At 45.2% G+C, this 19,851-nt stretch overlaps 1 protein-coding gene across 3 annotated transcripts in view; it reads left to right on the forward strand.

Annotated features, from left to right (window-relative positions):
* The window catches only part of LOC144611514 (AP-2 complex subunit alpha-2), an 87,911-nt gene that overhangs the window by 31,237 nt on the left and 36,823 nt on the right, over nt 1-19,851 (forward strand). For all 3 annotated transcript variants that reach the window (XM_078430647.1, XM_078430648.1, XM_078430649.1), the window contains exons 7-12: nt 3,232-3,340; nt 5,234-5,384; nt 6,698-6,866; nt 10,687-10,824; nt 13,561-13,743; nt 18,766-18,863. In XM_078430647.1, coding sequence (XP_078286773.1) covers nt 3,232-3,340; nt 5,234-5,384; nt 6,698-6,866; nt 10,687-10,824; nt 13,561-13,743; nt 18,766-18,863 — 848 coding nt within the window. The remainder of the gene's footprint in view (nt 1-3,231; nt 3,341-5,233; nt 5,385-6,697; nt 6,867-10,686; nt 10,825-13,560; nt 13,744-18,765; nt 18,864-19,851) is intronic.

Raw genomic sequence — 19,851 nt, forward strand, 5'->3', positions numbered from 1 at the left:
CAGGTATGTAGGTTAATTGGCTGGGCAAAAGTAAAAATTGTCCCTAGTGGGTGTAGGATAGTGTTAGTGTGCGGGGATCGCTGGGCGGCGCGGACCCGGTGGGCCGAAGGGCCTGTTTCTGCACTGTATCTCTAAATCTAAAATCTAAATCTATATCAAATCTTAGTGTGGTGGCACTTGAAATCCTGTGTGCAGTACTCTATACCATATTATCGAAAGGATGAAGAAGCTGCTGAAGGAGGGACTAGGTGTCCATTTGCAGATGACAAGTAGCTGTTTTATTTTTTAATAGCCACACACATCCATTATAAAATTCTGAGGAAAGGTCTCGACCCGAAACGTCTCCCATTCCTCCTCTCCAGACATTCTGCCTGTCGCGCTGAATTACGCCAGCATTTTTTTGTCTACGGTGTAAGCCAGCATCTGCAGTTTCTTCCCACATATTATAGAATTCTTTTGAAATTATGGAGTTTCTGTTTAAGGTAGCACACGATTTCTGCTTTGCGGTAAAGCAAACTAGAGAGCCTCCATATAAAATGGTCACTGAAAGCCTGGTGGGGAATTCTTTAGATGAAGAGTGGTGAGAATTTTAAACTGGCTATCGTAAAGACAGCTTGTGATTGAATAGATGCATTTACAGGGAAGGCCGAGGAGGGCTGTGGTGATAAATATGGAAATACAGCAGGATGTTCGAGTGGAATATAAAAACGCCAACGACCGGGGCTGAATTGCCTGTTTCTGTGCCATACGCTCCTTGGTGCAGGAAGAGCACACAAATAGACTTGCACCTGGCTGCTTTGGCAGGATGTCACAGGATGTACTGTCTCTGTGGGGTTGTAATCCAGTGAACGTTCTTTCAGTGGGACAAGTGATGGATGGGGTGGTAAGGAAACAAATGGCAGTGGAGACAGTTTCTCCTATGTGACAGGGTTCATGCTTGCTTCGATGCGGGTTCACCTTTAGATCACCACCACGTGAGGGTGGATAAAATGCTGAGTGAAACTATATTACCCTCACCTCGTTAAAAATACGGGAAATCACATCAACCATATTAATGTACTTTTCATCGGATGCTTATTTAGAGCCCTGTGCCCCACACTCCTCCTCCAACATCCCCGATCAATAATGTTACTCGCCTATAGATGGGTTGGTTTACAATTCAAATCCAAATGATGCAGTGGATTAGACACTGGTCTTTCGTCAGTGGACATCAACTTAACATCCTGCCCACGCTAACATGGTCCCTGCGATCGGATACGGAAACTGGCATTCTATGTGAAATAAGGTTTCAGTCCACAAGGTAGAAACTAGGGACTGCAGAGGCTGAGGAAGGATGAGAGGGGATCTTATCGAAACATATAAGATTATTAAGGGGTTGGACGCGTTAGAGGCAGGAAACATGTTCCCAATGTTGGGGGAATCCAGAACCATGGGCCATAGTTTAAGAATAAGGGGTAGGCCATTTAGAACAGGGATAAGGAAAAACTTTTTCAGTCAGAGAGTTGTAAATCTGTGGAATTCTCTGCCTCAGAAGGCAGTGGAGGCCAATTCTCAGAATGCATTCAAGAGAGAGCTTGATAGAACTCTTAAGGATAGCGGAGTCAGGAGGTATGGGGAGAAGGCAGGAACAGGGTACTGATTGTGGATGATCAGCCATGATCACATTGAATGGTGGTGCTGGCTCGAAGGGCCGAATGGCCTACTCCTGCACCTATTGTCTATCCTGACCCGAAACGTCACCTATCCACGTTCTCCTAAGACGCTGCCTGATCCGCTGAGTTACTCCAGCAATCTGCTTCTTCTCTAAGTAGTGTACATTGGCCCTCAATGTAAAAGGACTTCCAAATTGCAAATCAAACTCTCTGAATTGGTCCCACCCAGTTGCAAAATGGTACACATTTCAAAATGTGGCACTGTTCCGAGACTTCAAGGCAGACAGTTGGACCAAATAACAGGCATAATGTTAGTGACCTGGGAATGACCAATGCAGACAAATGCCCGAGATGAAGAGAGTTCATAGGAATGGAATAAACATTTCTCACTTAAATATACAATTCTTGTCAAGATCTAGGTGTGTGCAGATGACCTGCTCAGTCTCAGAAAAAGGGTTTGCCCACAAGGCACAGATAGGAGGTTTTTATTCACAAAATGCTGGAGTAACTCAGCAAGTCAGGCAGCATCTCGGGAGAGAAGGAATGGGTGATGTTTCGGGTCGCGACCCCTCTTCAGACTGATGTCAGGGGGGCGGGACAAAGGAAGGATAAAGGTGGAGACAGGAAGATAGAGGGAGATCTGGGAAGGAGGAGGGGACGGGAGGGACAGAGGAACTATCTAAAGTTGGAGAAGTCGATGTTCGTACCACTAGGCTGCAAACTGCCCAGGCGAAATATGAGGTGCTGTTCCTCCAATTTCCGGTGGGCCTCACTATGGCACTTGAGGAGGCCCATGACAAAGGTCAGACTGGGAATGGGAGGGGGAGTTGAAGTGCTCGGCCACCGGGAGATCAGTTTGATTAATGCGGACCGAGCGCAGGTGTTCAGCGAAGCGATCGCCGAGCCTGCGCTTGTTTTCGCCGATGTAAATAAGTTGACATCTAGAGCAGCGGATGCAATAGATGAGGTTGGAGGAGGAGGAATTTGTTTTCTCGAACTGGTCAGGCTTTGGAATCGCGGAAATGATAGGCGATGAGTCATTGAGACTATTCTTGGCTAAGATTGAGAGAGAATTTTGGACTGTCAGAGAATCGATGGTTATGACAATGGTGGGGGAAAGTATTGAGGTGAGAGATCAGATCACAATGATTTTTTGTTTTTAGATTTAGTGATACAGCGCGGAAACAGGCCCATCGGCCCACCGAGTCCGCGCCGCCCAGCGATCCCCACACATTAACACTACCCTACACACACTAGGGACAATTTTTTTACATTTACCCAGTCAATTAACCTACATACCTGTACGTCTTTGGAGTGTGGGAGGAAACCGAAGATCTCGGAGAACGTACAAACTCCATGCAGACGGCGCCCGTAGTCAGGATCGAACCCGAGTCTCCGGCGCTGCATTCGCTGTAAGGCAGCAACTCTACCGCTGCGCCACCGTGCCGCCTGTATTGAGTGCCATTGTGAAAGAAAGAGATTATATGGCCTATTGTTATGTTCTTCCGCATGATTTAGAGGTGCTTTCTCCACATGGAGCAACCAGTTTGTTTATGATCTTGTTCCTTGCCTGTTGCAGATTGTGTCGTCAGCCTCCACGGATCTACAGGATTACACGTATTACTTTGTTCCAGCACCCTGGCTTTCTGTCAAGCTACTGCGACTCCTGCAGTGTTATCCTCCACCTGGTAAGGCACTCTCCCAGCTTATGATTGTGATCAAAAAATCTGTCTCTGCTAAGACGCAGTTTGCCCATGGATCAGCACGTACACATGTACAACGGGTAACCAACGGGTCACGTTTTTATAGACGTCCGTAAGTCTATTTTGTCTGTATATCAGAAAATGCATAAAATCTGTTCGATATGGTAACTGTACCTCCACTCCATTGTAATAAATGGCATCAAAAGCACACAACACTCACTGATAATGAAGATCAATTACTCCAAGCGAAGATGGAGGAAACTAGTTTTGCTTTTGTATGAGTGAATATACATTTGCTTTTGTATGAATGTGTACAAAATATATGCATATATTTGTGTGTGTATATATACACACACAGACGCACGTGCACAAGGCACGCAGGTGCACGCAGACACGCGCACACACACACGTACGCAGGCAGATACACACGCGCACGCACGCACACACACGTACATGGAATAAACATTTCTCACTAAAATGTAAAATTCTTGTCAAAATCTAGATGCGTGCAGATGAACATGCTCATTTTAGCAAACCTTTCCTTTGACATTTTGGATGAGGGAACAGTTCTTTTTCTGAGAAAAAAGCAAACCCTTTTGACTTTAATAATATTAAGGGAGCTCGCTCGTCAGTGCGGGTATCCACACGTTTGGAGTTTTTAAACAAGTCTTTATACTTGTTGAACAGAAGTTAGCAGTGAGTTTCATGTCAGAACTCTTTGCAGCCTCAAGCTCTTCGATGCTGCCACGATGGGAATGTTCAGTTAACATACTGTCATTAAAGAAATATTTCTACACTGAGTAGCTCCTTCAGTGACAGACTCCTTCACCCCAAGTGCGTGAAGGAGAGATATCGGAGGTCCTTCCTTCCCGCTGCTGTGAGACTGCACAACCAGCACTGCTCCTAGCAGACGAGTCAACAGACCAGTTAACAGTAAAAGTTTAAAAAAAAACACAGTGAATGATGACAATTATCCTTATCTTTATTTTTATTTATAATGAATGTCTCTTGCTATCCACTTTGCTGCTGTAACACTCCAAATTTCCCCGGTGTGGGACAAATAAAGGAATATATTATTATTATTAATAAAGCAATTTACAGCAGTAAAAGCTTGATCCTGAAATAATGTCAACGGAAGGCAGAGTGTAACTAGATGTTACACAAAAGCAAGATAAGGCAGTGATGCAATGGTTAATCACCAGGCTACTTATCCTTAGGCCTGGACGAGCAGCAGGTGAACTTGTGAGTCTAGATTGTTAGTCCAGGTGCGGAGTTTGAAGCCTGTTAATAATCTGGAAATTTACCATCGACCAGTTTAAAAAATGTAAAATCACAGGAATGTTGCAAGAACCCAATGGGGTTCACAGATGCTCCTCAAGGGGGGGGGGGGGGGGGGGGTTAGTGGGGGGAGGGGGGGTAGATCTGTCATCCTATCCTGTTTGGCCTGCCAGAATTGAAGGGCCTAGAAATGCACTCTTTTCAAAAGTCACTAAGGCAGTCACAATTACAACATTTAAGACATTTGGGCAGATACATGGATAGGAAAGGTTTATTGGCCAAACATTGGTAAACGGGAGTGGCTTGGATGGGGCATCTCGGTTGACATGGCCGAATTGTGCTGTAGGGTCTGTTTCCATGCTAGACGACTCTATTACTCAATTATGAATGTTCCTTAAAAGCTGATGATACCTGGATTCTGAAATATGGTACGTTTTTTAAAAAAAATGTTAGGTTGCTTGATTTTCAATGGATGTCGAACTAAGTTGCACAGAATCTGACCTGGGTCAGATTGCTTGCACGCTGATGAATCTTTGGAACTTCTTTAATCAGTCGACGAGAGTGATTGTTTTTCCACATTGCTTTTCCATCCTCTTGCAGAGGACACTGCAGTGAAGGGCCGCCTAATTGAATGTATGGAGACTATCCTGAACAAGGCTCAGGAGCCACCAAAATCCAAGAAGGTACAACACTCCAACGCTAAGAATGCGATTCTTTTTGAAGCAATCAGCCTTATTATACATTATGACAGGTAGGTGAAATGGTGATCATGTGCGGCTTAGTGGGATAGATATTTTGTGATGTGAATGATGCAGCTCGGACGTTGGTTGAGAAGATTTGGCTTTGATGCTTTCCGTATTTATTGTCCGTCAATGCACGTGTATTTGATCACCCAGCATGTGGCCGATTGAGTGAAAGCAACTACCACTCTTATCAGTTTCGTTTATTGTCACATGTGCTGAGGTACAGTGAAAAGCTTTTGTTGCGTGCTACCCAGTCAGCAGAAAGACAATACATGATTACAATCGATCCATCTGCAGTGTATAAATACATTGTAAGGGAATAACGTTTAGTGCAGGGTAAAGCCAGCAGAGTCCGATCAAGGATAGTCCAAGGGTCACCTAAGAGGTAGATAGTAGTTCAGCACTGCTCTCTGGGTGTGGTAGGATGATTCAGTTGCCTGATAACAGCTGGGAAGAAACAAACTCTCCCTGAATCTGGCGATCTGCTCTAGAACTGTGATCCATATGTAAGCATGGAAAAGAGAGTTGGATCTGTGTCGGAAGAAGCTGCAGGTGCTGATTTAAACCGAAGATAGACACAAAGCTGGAGCAACTCAGTGGGTCAGGCAGCATCTATGGAAAGAAGGGTTCTGAAGATGGATCTCGGGCCGAAACGTCACCCATTCCTTCTCTCCAGAGATACTGCCTGTACCACTGAGTTACTCCAGCTTTTTGTGTCCATCCTCGGAGAGTTGGATCTGATCTCCAAGATGAGAAGTACAGATGAGAAACCAAGACTTGGGATGAAATATACCCTATGTCTTCGACAAGTGAGATAATTGATTCCAACTGTGTCTAAATGGAGCGCTGGTGAAAAGTAAGCTGGATAAATAGATATGGAACGTCTGTGAACCCTCTGAGCCGCCAACATAGAAACATAGAAAATAGGTGCAGGAGGAGGCCATTTGGCCCTTCGAGCCAGCACCGCCATTCATTGTGATCACGGCTGATCATCCACAATCAGTAACCTGTGCCTGCCTTCTCCACATATCCCTTGATTCAACTAGCCCCCAGAGCTTTATCCAACTCTCTTTTAAATTCATCCAGTGAATTGGCTTCCACTGCCCTCTGTGGCAGAGAATTCCACACATTCACAACTCTCTGGGTGAAAAAGTTTCTTCTCACAGCAAATTGTTTCTGTTGCTATGGGTGCTCCTAATTCATGAGCAAGGTTAATTGTTCAAGTTATTGAGGGCAAGCATCCCTGCAATGTCGGGGTGGAAATTGACTTGCTTTTGAAAATGAATCTTTTAACGGCAACTTTCTTTAAATTTCCTGGCAGCGAGCCTAACCTGTTGGTGCGTGCGTGCAACCAACTGGGCCAGTTCCTGCAGCACCGTGAGACTAACCTGCGGTACCTCGCCCTGGAAAGCATGTGCCTGCTGGCCGGGTCCGAATTCTCCCACGAGGCTGTCAAAACCCACATCGAGACTGTCATCAACGCGCTGAAGGTAAGCTGCCTTATTTTGAAGCCAATACAGTTTCGCTTTCTTTAAGCCCGTCAGGGCAAAGGATGTCAGGGTACAGGGGACAGAATTCTCTAGATTGAGGGAAAAATAGGACACAAAGTGCCGGAACAACTCACAGGGTCAGACAAGGGCGGCACGGTGGCGCAGCGGTAGAGTTGCCGCCTTACAGCGAACGAATGCAGCACCGGAGACTCGGGTTCGATCCTGACTATGGGCGCCGTCTGTACGGAGTTTGTACGTTCTCCCCGTGACCTGCGTGGGTTTTCTCCGAGATCTTCGGTTTCCTCCCACACTCCAAAGACGTGCAGGTTTGTAATTTAATTAGTATAAGAAAATAACTGCAGATGCTGGTACAAATCGATTTATTCACAAAATGCTGGAGTAACTCAGCAGGTCAGGCAGCATCTCGGGAGAGAAGGAATGGGGTTATGTAAAAATTGTCCCTCGTGTGTGAAGGATAGTGCTAATGTGCGGGGATCGCTGGGCGGCGCAGACTCGGTGGGCTGAAGGGCCTGTTTCCGCGCAGTATATCTAAATCTAAAACATCACTGGAGAACATGGGTAGGTGACTCTTTGGGTCGGGACCCTTCTTCAGACTGATTTTTAGGGGGGGTGTGAAGAAAGCTGGAAGAGTGGAGGGGCAAGACAAAGCATGGCAGATAATAGGAGAACATAGGTGAGCAGGGATTCTATGTTGAGCTCTTAATTGAGCATTGAATACCCCTGAAGCAGGATGCATAGTACAATTACATGTGGTGTACAGTCTGCAAAAAGGGTCCTGACCCAAAACGTCCCCTGTCTATTCATTCCACAGATGCTGCCTCGCCCGCTAAGTTCCTCCAGCACTTTGTCTTTTGCTTGGGATTCCAGCATCTGCAGTTACTTGTGTCTCCTATTCCAGCTGGCAATGAATTGAATTCCAACATTCAAGCGAGGGTCCCTTGATGTCTCAGTGGGCCATATTTTTATTCTCTCATTTGTCTCCAAACTTTCTTGCCTTGTCAACTTTATTTCTTGGTGTTATTGATGCCAACGTCATTGGTATTCTGCCATTGTCTCCTCTTGTTTCTAAGCATCATGTAGTTTGCTCGCATGATTGAAAAGAGTCTGCTCTGGTTTGTCAAGTTTGATTCCACAAGTGCCAAACTAGTGGGTTTTATTGTATGAGAATACGATTGTTACTGAGCAGTGAGACCTGCAAGCACCTTTGCAAGCCATTTGTCCCTCTGGTCCTTTTAATTAATTAATCAATCAATCAATGAATTAATTAATTGGTTAATTAATTAAAATTGTTGAAAACATTAGTGACGCAGTGGTGCTGGTTTCCGACGGACACGGTTACGGACGCCCCACACATCTCTGTCCTCCGTACAGCTGGCCAGCCCCTCTTTTGTCTCTACATATGCGTCTTCCATCAACGTCTTCAGCATGGTCTTGTTTGGTGGTCCCGGGTTCCGTCTTCCACGGGTGGGTTCCCACAGCACAACCTTGTTTGTTTGTATTTCTGGATGGCGGTGGCAATGACCAGCGAGCCTCATCCTTCTCCACCTGATCTTCTCGGTCAGAGGTGGAATCATCATCATACATCATCATATATATACAGCCGGAAACAGGCCTTTTCGGCCCTCCAAGTCCGTGCCGCCCAGCGATCCCCGTACATTAACACTATCCTACACCCACTGGGGACAATTTTTACATTTACCCAGCCAATTAACCTACATACCTGTACGTCTTTGGAGTGTGGGAGGAAACCGAAGATCTCGGAGAAAACCCACGCAGGTCACGGGGAGAACGTACAAACTCCTTACAGTGCAGCACCCGTAGTCAGGATCAAACCTGAGTCTCCGGCGCTGCATTCGCTGTAAAGCAGCAACTCTACCGCTGCGCCACCGTGCCGCTCGAATCTCCCCATAGAGTTGGGCGTTGGTGGTGTGGTCCCTCCAACTGACATTTTGGTTCTTTGGTTCCATCCGGTTCTTTGCTATTGACTTATGCCCTTTGTCATTCCCCTCCCACCCTATTTCTGATCATTCACCTTTCTATAGACAATAGACAATAGGTGCAGGAGTAGGCTATTCGGCCCTTCGAGCCAGCACCGCCATTCAATGTGATCATGGCTGATCATTCTCAATCAGTACCCCTTCCTGCATTCTCCCCATACCCCCTGACTCCGCTATCCTTAAGAGCTCTATCTAGCTCTCTCTTGAATGCATTCAGAGAATTGCCCTCCACTGCCTTCTGAGGTAGAGAATTCCACAGATTTACAACTCTTATCTATTGATTCAATTGCCGCAATTATTCCCTTTGAGATGATTGCCACTTGCTCATGTAAAGATATTTTTTCCCAATGGCTTCTAGTAAATTTATTTGTGCCTTTTTTTTTGTATTTATAGTAAAAAAAAATCTCGACCTGAAACGTCACCCATTCATTCTCTCCAGAGATGCTGCTGTCCCGCTGAGTTACTCTAGCTTTTTGTGTCTATCTTTTTTTTTAAAAGACCATACTGGAGTAACAGTGGGTCAGGCAGCATCTCTGGAGAACATGGATAAGTGACGTTTTGGGTCAGTATCCTTCTACCGACTCAAAATGTCACCTGTCCATGTTCTCCAGCGATGCAGCTTGAGTTACTCCAGCACTTTGTCTTTTTTTCTCTCGTAAACCAGCATGTGCAATTCCTCGCGTCTACATCTTGTATTTGATTGAATAAGTTTATTGGCCAAGTATGTACACATACAAGGAAGGTGCCTTGGTGCTCCGCTCGCAAGTAACAACACGAACATACAGTAAACAATTAAGAATAAAGCATAAAACATTCAAACATTAAGAATACAACATTACAATTTGAACACGTGAGTGAAATAAACCCGAGCAAAAAGAGGCTACAGACTTTTGGTTATTGAATAGAGCTACTACTCACGAAAAAAAGCTGTTTTTATGTCTGGCTGTGGCTGCTCTGACAGTCCGGAGTCGCCTTCCAGAGGGAAGTGCTTCAAAGAGTTTGTGGCCAGGGTGAGAGGGGTCAGAGATGATCTTGCCCGCTCGCTTCCTGGCCCTTGCAGTGTACAGTTCATCACTAACTTTGCAACTCTTCCATAAAAGAAAACATATTTTCCATCTATCAATCTCTCCTCTGCCTCCTTTATAATCCTGCACTGGAATGCTGGCTGGGGTATTTGTTGCCCTATCTCCAGATTGCGGTCTGAACCCAACACTCTCTGATTCAAATTACTTTGCGACTGGGTGAGATTGATCCTACGCCTTTGGAGAATGTAATGGAGTTTGAGCCTTCACAACTAAAGAAGGGTCCCGACCCGAAAGGTCACCTGTCCATGTCTTCCAGAGATGCTGCCTGACCCGCTATGTTACTCCAGCACTTTTTCTTTTTTTTGTTGTTGTAAACTAGCGTCTGCAGTTGGTACCGATATCTGCTCGTAATTGCCATTCTCGATTATACATGAAGTCAGGTCGCACTTAGCTGTCACCACACGTGGCTCAGTAACTGAGTGTCTAGGCTCACAAAACTGAAGCATTGTAGTTTTAGGCGAGGTAGTGAAGAGTTTTCTGCCTCCTTAGAACCACAGCAAAAGGAAGGATGTGATCTCTACCCACTTAATACTAATGCTTATGTGCAGAGTTTTGAATAAATTCTCCTTGGCCGCCATTTTATTATATATGGCATCATAATTTTCTTTCTTTGCGTGTTCCAGGTACAATAATGTTATGTAAAAGCCTTCCAGAGCACACAGCCACCCACGCGGTTATGTCGAGATGCTCATCGAGTTCTTTTTCTGTATTGAATAGACCGAGCGGGATGTGAGTGTGCGCCAGCGAGCCGCAGACCTTCTGTACGCCATGTGTGACCGAACGAACGCGCCGCAGATTGTGGCTGAAATGTTAAGCTACCTGGAAACGGCCGACTATTCCATTCGTGAAGAAATTGTGAGTTGTCCTTGCTCCCTGCCTCCATTCCGAAAGTCATTTGCATCAGTTAAAAGCTTGCGGTTCGCATTAAGTACTGCACAGGAACAGGCCCTTTGCTCGCAATGTCATGCCAAGTATGATGCCAAGATCAATTCTTATCTGCCTGCACTTAATCCATATCCTTCCTGTCTCTACATATTCAATATTTCAAAGACATTTGGACAGGGACATGGATAGGAAAGGCGAGGCCAAATGCAGGCAAATGGGACTAGCCTCGATGGGGCATCTTGATCGGCATGGGCGAGTCGGGCCGAAGGGTCAGTTTCCATGCTCTATGACTTCATCCAGTAGTTCCCATCTGCCTTATCCAGGTCCATCATTGGAGTCATGGAAGCAAGGGGGATAAACTGATTCCATAAAATGTATATTTTTGACCAAGCCTTAGATCACATATCATGCCTCTGTCTTTGATTTGGATTAGCTTTGTGTATAAAAAACACCGAGGGAAAACACTTTTCACTGAAGATAACTTATAAAGGCAAGTTGTGCTTGTGACCTTTGGTTAGAATGGATGATGTTTAACTCTTACAAAGGAGGATTACTCTCCCTCCTACCTTTGCTTGCCAAATTATTGACATTCTAAGCTGTTTCCTCCTTTGGCCTTTTGTCCTAAGGCTCGCTGCCTTCACATGTTGATGATTTGGGTATAATACTGGGGTGGGGGTGTTTCAATGCAGACCTGACCTCCACTTTGTTCCTGTCCCACAGTCACTGTATTTGGAGGAGTGGGTTTCAATGCTTGTTGTCGAATAGCTTTACAAAACCATGGAAGTTTACTGTAATTCCTAGTTAAACACTGTCTGATTTTTAGCTGGAGTTTAGTTTACTATTGCCCTGTGTACCGAGGTACAGTGAAAAGCCTTTGATTGCCTGCTATCCAGTCAAAGAAAAGACTATATGTGAATACAATCAAGCAGTCCACAGTGCACAGCTAATGGATAAAGGGCACAACGTTTAGTGCAGGATATAACATTTCAGACTGATAAAGTCTGGTTAAACACAAAAATCTGGAGTAACTCAGTGGGTCAGGCAGTATCTCTGGAGAGAAGGAATGGGTGACGTTTCGGGTCGAGACCCTTGGGTCTCGACACGAAACGTCACCCATTCCTTCTCTCCAGAGATGCTGCCTGACTCGCTGAGTTACTCCAGCTTTTTGTGTCCACCTTCGATTTAAACCAGCACCTGCAGTTTTCTTTCCTACTAAGTCTGGTTAAAGATAATTCAAAGGTCTTCAATGAGGTAGATGGGAGGTCAGGACCGCACTCCAGTTGATGAGAGGATGGTTCGGTTGCCTAATAGCAGCTGGGAAGAAACTGTTACTGAATGCTTTTTTTAAACTTCTGTACATCTTGCCTGAGGGGAGAAGATGGAGTGACCGGCCAAGGCAGCACGAAGTGTAGATGGAGTTAATGCAAGGGAAGCTGGTTTGCATCTTGGAGTCTTCTGTGCCAAGACGTAACGGGCATGTACAAGGGACGGCGACATGACAATAGACAATAGACAATAGGTGCAGGAGTAGGCCATTCAGCCCTTCGAGCCAGCACCGCCATTCAATGCGATCATGGCTGATCACTCTCAATCAATACCCCGTTCCTGCCTTCTCCCCATACCCCCTCACTCCGCTATCCTTAAGAGCTCTATCCAGCTCTCTCTTGAAAGCATCCAACGAACTGGCCTCCACGGCCTTCTGAGGCAGAGAATTCCACACCTTCACCACTCTCTGACTGAAAAAGTTCTTCCTCATCTCCGTTCTAAATGGCCTACCCCTTATTCTTAAACTGTGGCCCCTTGTTCTGGACTCCCCCAACATTGGGAACATGTTTCCTGCCTCTAATGTGTCCAATCCCCTAATTATCTTATATGTTTCAATAAGATCCCCCCTCATCCTTCTAAATTCCAGTGTATACAAGCCCAATCGCTCCAGCCTTTCAACATACGACAGTCCCGCCATTCCGGGAATTAACCTAGTGAACCTACGCTGCACGCCCTCCATAGCAAGAATATCCTTCCTCAAATTTGGAGACCAAAACTGCACACAATACTCCAGGTGCGGTCTCACCAGGGCCCGGTACAACTGTAGAAGGACCTCTTTGCTCCTATACTCAACTCCTCTTGTTATGAAGGCCAACATTCCATTGGCTTTCTTCACTGCCTGCTGTACCTGCATGCTTCCTTTCATTGACTGATGCACTAGGACACCCAGATCTCGTTGAACTCCCCCTCCTCCTAACTGGAGCTGAAGAACTGCCAACGGGGTAGGGATGGTACTGGCAAGTCAATAGTGTATCTGGTACACGTTGCAACTACAGTGGGAGAAAGATGCAGACTTTGCACTAAATAGCAGATCAAGCGACTATTAAGTCACTTTTTTAAGATGTTTGAGATGGACGATTTAATCCGAACCTGTGGGGGCCTACTTTTTCACTCAGAGGATGGTGGGACAAGCTGCCAGAGGAGGAGGCATGTAGTATAACACTATTTAAAGAACATGTGGACAGGTGCACGGATAGGCACGGTTCTCGAGGGAAATGGGCCAGATGTGAGCAAATGGGGCTTCTTGGTCGACGTGGATGAGTTGGGCCAAGGGATTGTTTCTGTGCTCTGACTCTGTTCGCTCAATACTCCTCTGCTTTGAGTTTGGGAGATTGCAAGGTGGATTACAAGCGTTTTTAAATTTATTTTTTATTGTTTTAGGTGCTAAAGGTGGCAATTCTAGCAGAGAAGTATGCAGTGGATTACACATGGTACGTTGACACAATCCTGAACCTCATCCGCATTGCAGGGGACTATGTCAGCGAGGAGGTCTGGTACAGAGTTATTCAGATTGTTATTAATCGTGATGACGTCCAAGGTTATGCAGCAAAGACTGTGTTTGAGGTAAGCATCCCACCTTAAGGTCATAAGTGATGGGAGCAGAATTAGGCCATTCGGACAGTCAAGTCTACTCTGCCGTTCAGTCATGGCTGATCTATCTCTCCCTCCAAAATGCATTCTCCTGACTTCTCCCCATAACCCCTGCCACCCATAGTAATCAAGAATCTATCTATCTCTGTCTTAAAGTTATCCATTGACTTGGTCTCCGCAACCTTCTGTTGCAAAGAATTCTACAGATTCACCATCTTCATCTCCTTCATCTCCTTCTTAAAGGAACAACCTTTAATTCTGAGGCTGTGACCTCTAGTCCTAGACTCCCCCACTAGTGGAGACATCCTCTCCAGTCTATCCATGCCTTTCATTCTTCGATAAGTTTCAATGAAGTCCCCCCCTCGTCCTTCTGAACTCCAGCGAGTACAGGCCCAGTGCTGTCAAATGCCCATCGTATGTTAACCCACTCATTAAGGGATTCAAGATCTCTCTGAATCATAGACGTTGACAACACCAAAGGTCAATGGTTGCTTTATTGTCTGACGTGTGCCAGGTACAATGAAATACAGAACAGCCCACTGTCCACGTGCGAGAGGAGCCATTTTGGCGCCATTTTACCGTCCCAGCTGCAGCTGTCCACAAAGGCCTGTTGCCATTGGTCACATTATGCTTGTCGAGGTCACGAGCCAGTTGGAATGATTCTGATTTCTAATTCATTGGCCCTAGCCTGGAAGTTTTAGCCTTTAGGTGTTCATCCAGATATGTGAGAAAGGCTTCTGCCTCCAGCTTCTCGTTGGTGGGGCAAAAGATTCATCAATTTTCATCCATTAATTTTCATCTACATCCTCTAATTATTGACTGCCCTGCAAAGAGAAATTTAACTAGCTGTTCTTCCTGTCAAGGCAGCTCATAATTTAATACTTAATTAAATTACTAAAGAAAACAAACCCGGCCTCGTTACTTCTCCACATGACTAAATTTATCTGGCCCACATATCTTTGGCCTTTCCCTATTGTATACGTGTTCCTGGTTACGGACTAACAAGAGTTCAGCACAGTTCGAGCAGTACTTTAACAGCCCGACCAAATGTTCTATGCCTTTGGTTGAAAAGTAGCTTGTAATCCACCTAAATCATCTTATTTCTCTGTCTTGGTACTTTCAAGGATGTCTTCTGGACTTTTTCACATTTTCTTCCTCTGCTATCATTTATAATGCATTACTAAGCCTCGTTTTCCCTTTCCAAAATGTATGACCTCATACGTCTATGGACTGAATTTTATTTGCAATTTTTAGCCTAATTAACCAGCCCATTGCTATTTTCCTGCACCTGGCAGCTTTTTACTTTGTGTGCTGAGGAGCCACACTGCCGTTTATTTTTAAACCAATCTTCTGCAGACATCTGCAGTCACGCTCCCTACGTTTAATGCCAAACCAATGATTATATCTCCTGAGCAGTATGGTGCCTACACTGAGCCTTGCAGTCACTAAAACTTCAGTTGAATGTTCATCTCTGCCTGCTACTGATGAACCATTTTTGCATCCAACCCGTCCACTTCTTTGGATCGTATCGGCATTGAGTTTTCTGATCGGTCTGTCACGGGATAAAACTACATGGATCTTAGGGTTAGGGTTAGATAGTTCCCCTGTCCCTCTCTTCCCCTCCTCCTTCCCAGATCTCCCTCTATCTTCCTGTCTCCACTCGTATCCTTCCTTTGTCCCGCCCCCCTGACATCTGTCTGAAGAACGGTCTCGACCCGAAACGTCACCCATTCCTTCTCTCCTGAGATGCTGCCTGGCCTGCTGAGTTACTCCAGCATTTTGTGAATAAATACCTTCGATTTGTACCAGCATCTGCAGTTATTTTCTTATGGATCTTAGCAGATCACCTGACCTAGACCATGTCAAATCCAGTATCGTCACTGAACCATGCTCCCACAAAGCAAGTCAGCAGGCACAGCATGCCATTAACACATCCATGTTGATTCTCTTTTGTTATTTTTTCCAATCATTAATTTTTATTGCCCGGTAAATTTTTTGTTCCTGTACATTTGCTCGCATATTAGCCTGACTGGCTTCTGCTATTTGTTTCTCTTTAAGCAGTTTTTTTTAACGTTTAAAATTTTGTGGCCAGTCTTGCTCTGCATCTGGAAATACTGCCTGTCCGTGTTTCTTTCACTCTTTGAAATCTCTTGGCTCTGACATCGTTATTTGTGACCTTGTAATCTTGTATTACCCTATGTCGCAAGCCTCCCACCCTTTACCATTCCTCTCCTCTATGTGACATAGTCTCGGGTTGCTTGTTGGCCTCTTCCTTGCTCATCGCCCTTCAGTACGTTCAGTGCTACTGTATTATCGCATGTGCCTACCTGGGTCCAGTGAAATTCCTTTTGTGCGTACAATTCAGTAGTAATTGCACGTGTAAGCTGTATTTCACTGTTGATCTTATTATTCCTACCTTCTCCCATGTTCCATCTCCCCCTTCATTCTTTCAACTGTTTCCGTCTTGCTGTATGTTACCGATTGTATTTGTTCTCAGGTTGCTGAAAATCTTTAGCCATGTTATCTCGCACTTGAGAATGTTCCAAACTGTATCTTGCTTTACTGTTACAAATCACCTTGAAATCCACCTCTCCTGCCGCTAATTTTGTAAATTGACTTGCAGAGTATTAATGAATATTAGGTGAATGATTTTTTTTTTCTTTTGATCTTTTTTTTGCTTCTTTTGACTTAAATGTTTGTTATAATGAAACTGGTGCACCAAAGATTACAATGAAAGACTGGAGCGACTAGGCTTGTATACACGGGAATTTAGAAGGATGAGATGGGATCTTATCGAAACATATAAGATTATTAAGGGGTTGGACACGTTAGAGGCAGGAAACATGTTCCCAATGTTGGGGGAGTCCAGAACCAAGGGCCACAGTTTAAGAATAAGGGGTAGGCCACTTAGAACGGAGATGAGGAAAAACTTTTTCAGTCAGAGTGTTGTGAATCTGTGGAATTCTCTGCCTCAGAAGGCAGTGGAGGCCAATTCTCTGAATGCATTCAAGAGAGAGCTAGATAGAGCTCTTAAGGATAGCGGAGTCAGGGGGTACTAATTGAGAATGATCAGCCATGATCACATTGAATGGCGGTGCTGGTTCGAATGGCCGAATGGCCTACTCCTGCACCTATTGTCTATTGTCTATTGACTTGTTTTGAAGTATGTTGACCGAATAGTTTATAGTCTGTTAACCTAGGGCGGCACGGTGGCGCAGCATTAGAGCTGTTGCCTTACAGTACCAGAGACGCGTGTGCCGTCTATGGAGTTTGTATGTTCTCCCCGTGACCGCGTGGGTTTTCTTCGAGAGCTCCGGTTTCCTCCCACGTACAGGTTTGTAGGTCTATTGGCTTCATTAAAAAAATTGTAAATTGTCCCTCATGTGTAGGATAGTATTTGTGTATGGTGATTGCTGGTGGGCTGAAGGGCCTATTGCTACGCTGTATTTCTAAACTAAAACTAAGCCTAATAGTTTATGGCACTGGACTAATTACTGATTATTTGTTATTAGAGTACAGTAACTGGTTATTGGAGAAGGTGTATAAATGCTAACTGCAGGAATTTCTTAGGTTCTTTAAAAAGTCTCGTTCAAAACAGGAGGCCCAACTGGCCTTGTCCTGATTGTGGTTTGACGTCATCCGTGCAATTGATTTACAACCCCTTGTGGCCTTTTGTTTTCTAAAAATGATAAAAGCAGGGGACAATGTTTCCATTATTAGAAAAACCAGAGACAAATGCTGCAGTCTTGAGTTAAACATGGGATCTGTGCAGAGAATGATTGCAAACAAATGTTTTAAGGGTGAACAGAATGTGGAGCATTTTGCTACCAGTGAGATTGTCACTAAGGAGATTGTGAAGAAGGGTCTCGACCCGAAGCGTCACCCATTCCATCTCTCCAGAGATGCTGCCTGACCCGCTTTGTGTCTACCTTCGGTGTAAACCAGAATCTGCGGTTCCGATCTACACGTAGCATTTCTGATCTACACGACCTGCTAAGTTACTCCAGCATTTTGTGTCTACCTTCGATTTGAACCAGCATCTGCAGTTATTTTCCAACTAAGGAGATTGTGAATACTCGCTTTATGGTGTAAAATATCTCAGTCCTAAATAGTCTACAACCTTATTCTTAAACTGTTTAAGAATAAGGGGTAGGCCATTTAGGACTGAGATGAGGAAAAACATGTTCACCCAGAGAGTTGTGAATCTGGAATTTCTCTGCCACAGAAGGCAGTGGAGGCCAATTCACTGGATGTATTCAAGAGAGAGTTAGATTTAGCTCTTCGGGCTAACGGAATCAAGGAATATGGTGAAAAAGCAGGAACAGGGTACTGATTCTGGATGATCAGCCATGATCATATTGAATAGCGGTGCTGGTTCGAAGGGCCTAATGGCCTATTCCTGCACCTATTTTCTATGTTTCTAAAATTGGCCCAAGCACGAGGGACTCCCCATCTGAGGAAGGGTCTCAATCCGAAACGTTGCCTATTGACTCTCAGTTTGAAGAAGGGTCTCGACCCGAAACGTCACCCATTCCTTCTCTCCAGAGATGCTGCCTGACCCGCTGAGTTACTCCAGCACTTTGTGTCTACCTTCGGTGTAAACCAGCATCGGCGGTTCCGATCTACATGTAGAGACGCACCCTTTGGTCTCTTCCACCCCGCATCAAACATCAAGCCTCATTTTTCAGCTAACCCTTTTTTTATTCTCACTGCATTCCCATCAACTTCCACCCAGTTTCTACCACTGCCAGTTCACCGTCCAACCTGCACAATGTTTGGGGTTGGAATCTGTGAACACACTGACGAAGCCCTCAAGATCTCAGGGACAATGCTCCCCCTCCACCCACACGTCACTGGAGGTAGGGATTACTGGAGATTTGAGGCGATAGCTCTGCTAACTGCAGCACCGCAAACATCGTGCCGGTAGGAAGGATTGTTGAGAAATGGCACCTCCTCTTCAGTCGGCATTAATCTACTTCTGTCTTTTGTCTTAAGGCACTCCAGGCCCCAGCCTGTCACGAAAACATGGTGAAAGTAGGTGGATATATCCTAGGAGAGTTCGGGAATCTCATCGCTGGCGATCCACGATCCAGGTGAGCTAAAGGAGGTGGAAGAGATGGCCTGTCTCTTGTATTGCGATGAGAATGCGCCACTTTGTACTGAGAGCCTGGCGGTTAACGCCGTTAATCTTCCTGTTCCTTTGTAGCACCGTGACATGGCACAAAGTCGTCAGTAAAGTGCATTCTGAATGTGCAGTCAAGAGCTGATTGCTTCCTGCAAAGAGTCTGTGATCCAATCAATATTTGTGCCAGAATTTTTGATCATGACTGGTGAATTGTATGTCTCAGTTGGTGACTCAGTACGGGGTGTCAGGGGTGATGGGGAGAAGGCAGGAGAATGGGGTTAGGAGGGAGAGATAGAACGGCCACGATTGAATGGCGGAGTTGACTTGATGGGCCGAATGGCCTAATTCTGCTCCTGTCACTCGTGAGCTTGTGAACTTATGAAAATGTGTCTGTCCCATGCACTGAAGATGTGCACGGATGTGAAACAGCAAAGGCCCCTCACTTTATGCCCTGTAATGCTCCCATGGTCCTACCGCACTGCACATACTCTCTCCCTTGACAGATGCTGCCTGAGATTTTCCAGTGTTTACAGTTTTTAAGTTCAGATTTCCAGAATGTGCATGGTTTTGCTTCAAAATTTGAGTCGTGATCAGTGTCCCGTACCTGGATTTGCCACTCAAATTTCCACTTTGGCAATGCGCCATTTTGCACCTCGTTCTTTTTACTGTAAAGAGTCGATGCAGAAATATTCCTTGCAAGATGGTGACTCATCTATAGTTTGTTTCCCCACATCATTGTTATTGTTTTTACGCGAGAAGCCTATTGACACAACAATGGGTTTTTCCAATGGCCAGTAAAGATGAAGGCCTAAGAAGCATGGTGCTTAAGTATGTTCTTTGCACGTTTCCCTCCTTTCTAATGGAATATTGGCTCGCTAAAGGTGTTGATGACAGCGTGTCGCCACACACAATACCCAGAGAGGAAATTGTTATTGTGCTTACCCTTGCTCAGAATA

Source organism: Rhinoraja longicauda, chromosome 40 (assembly GCF_053455715.1).
Source record: "Rhinoraja longicauda isolate Sanriku21f chromosome 40, sRhiLon1.1, whole genome shotgun sequence".
NCBI lineage: Eukaryota > Metazoa > Chordata > Chondrichthyes > Rajiformes > Arhynchobatidae > Rhinoraja > Rhinoraja longicauda.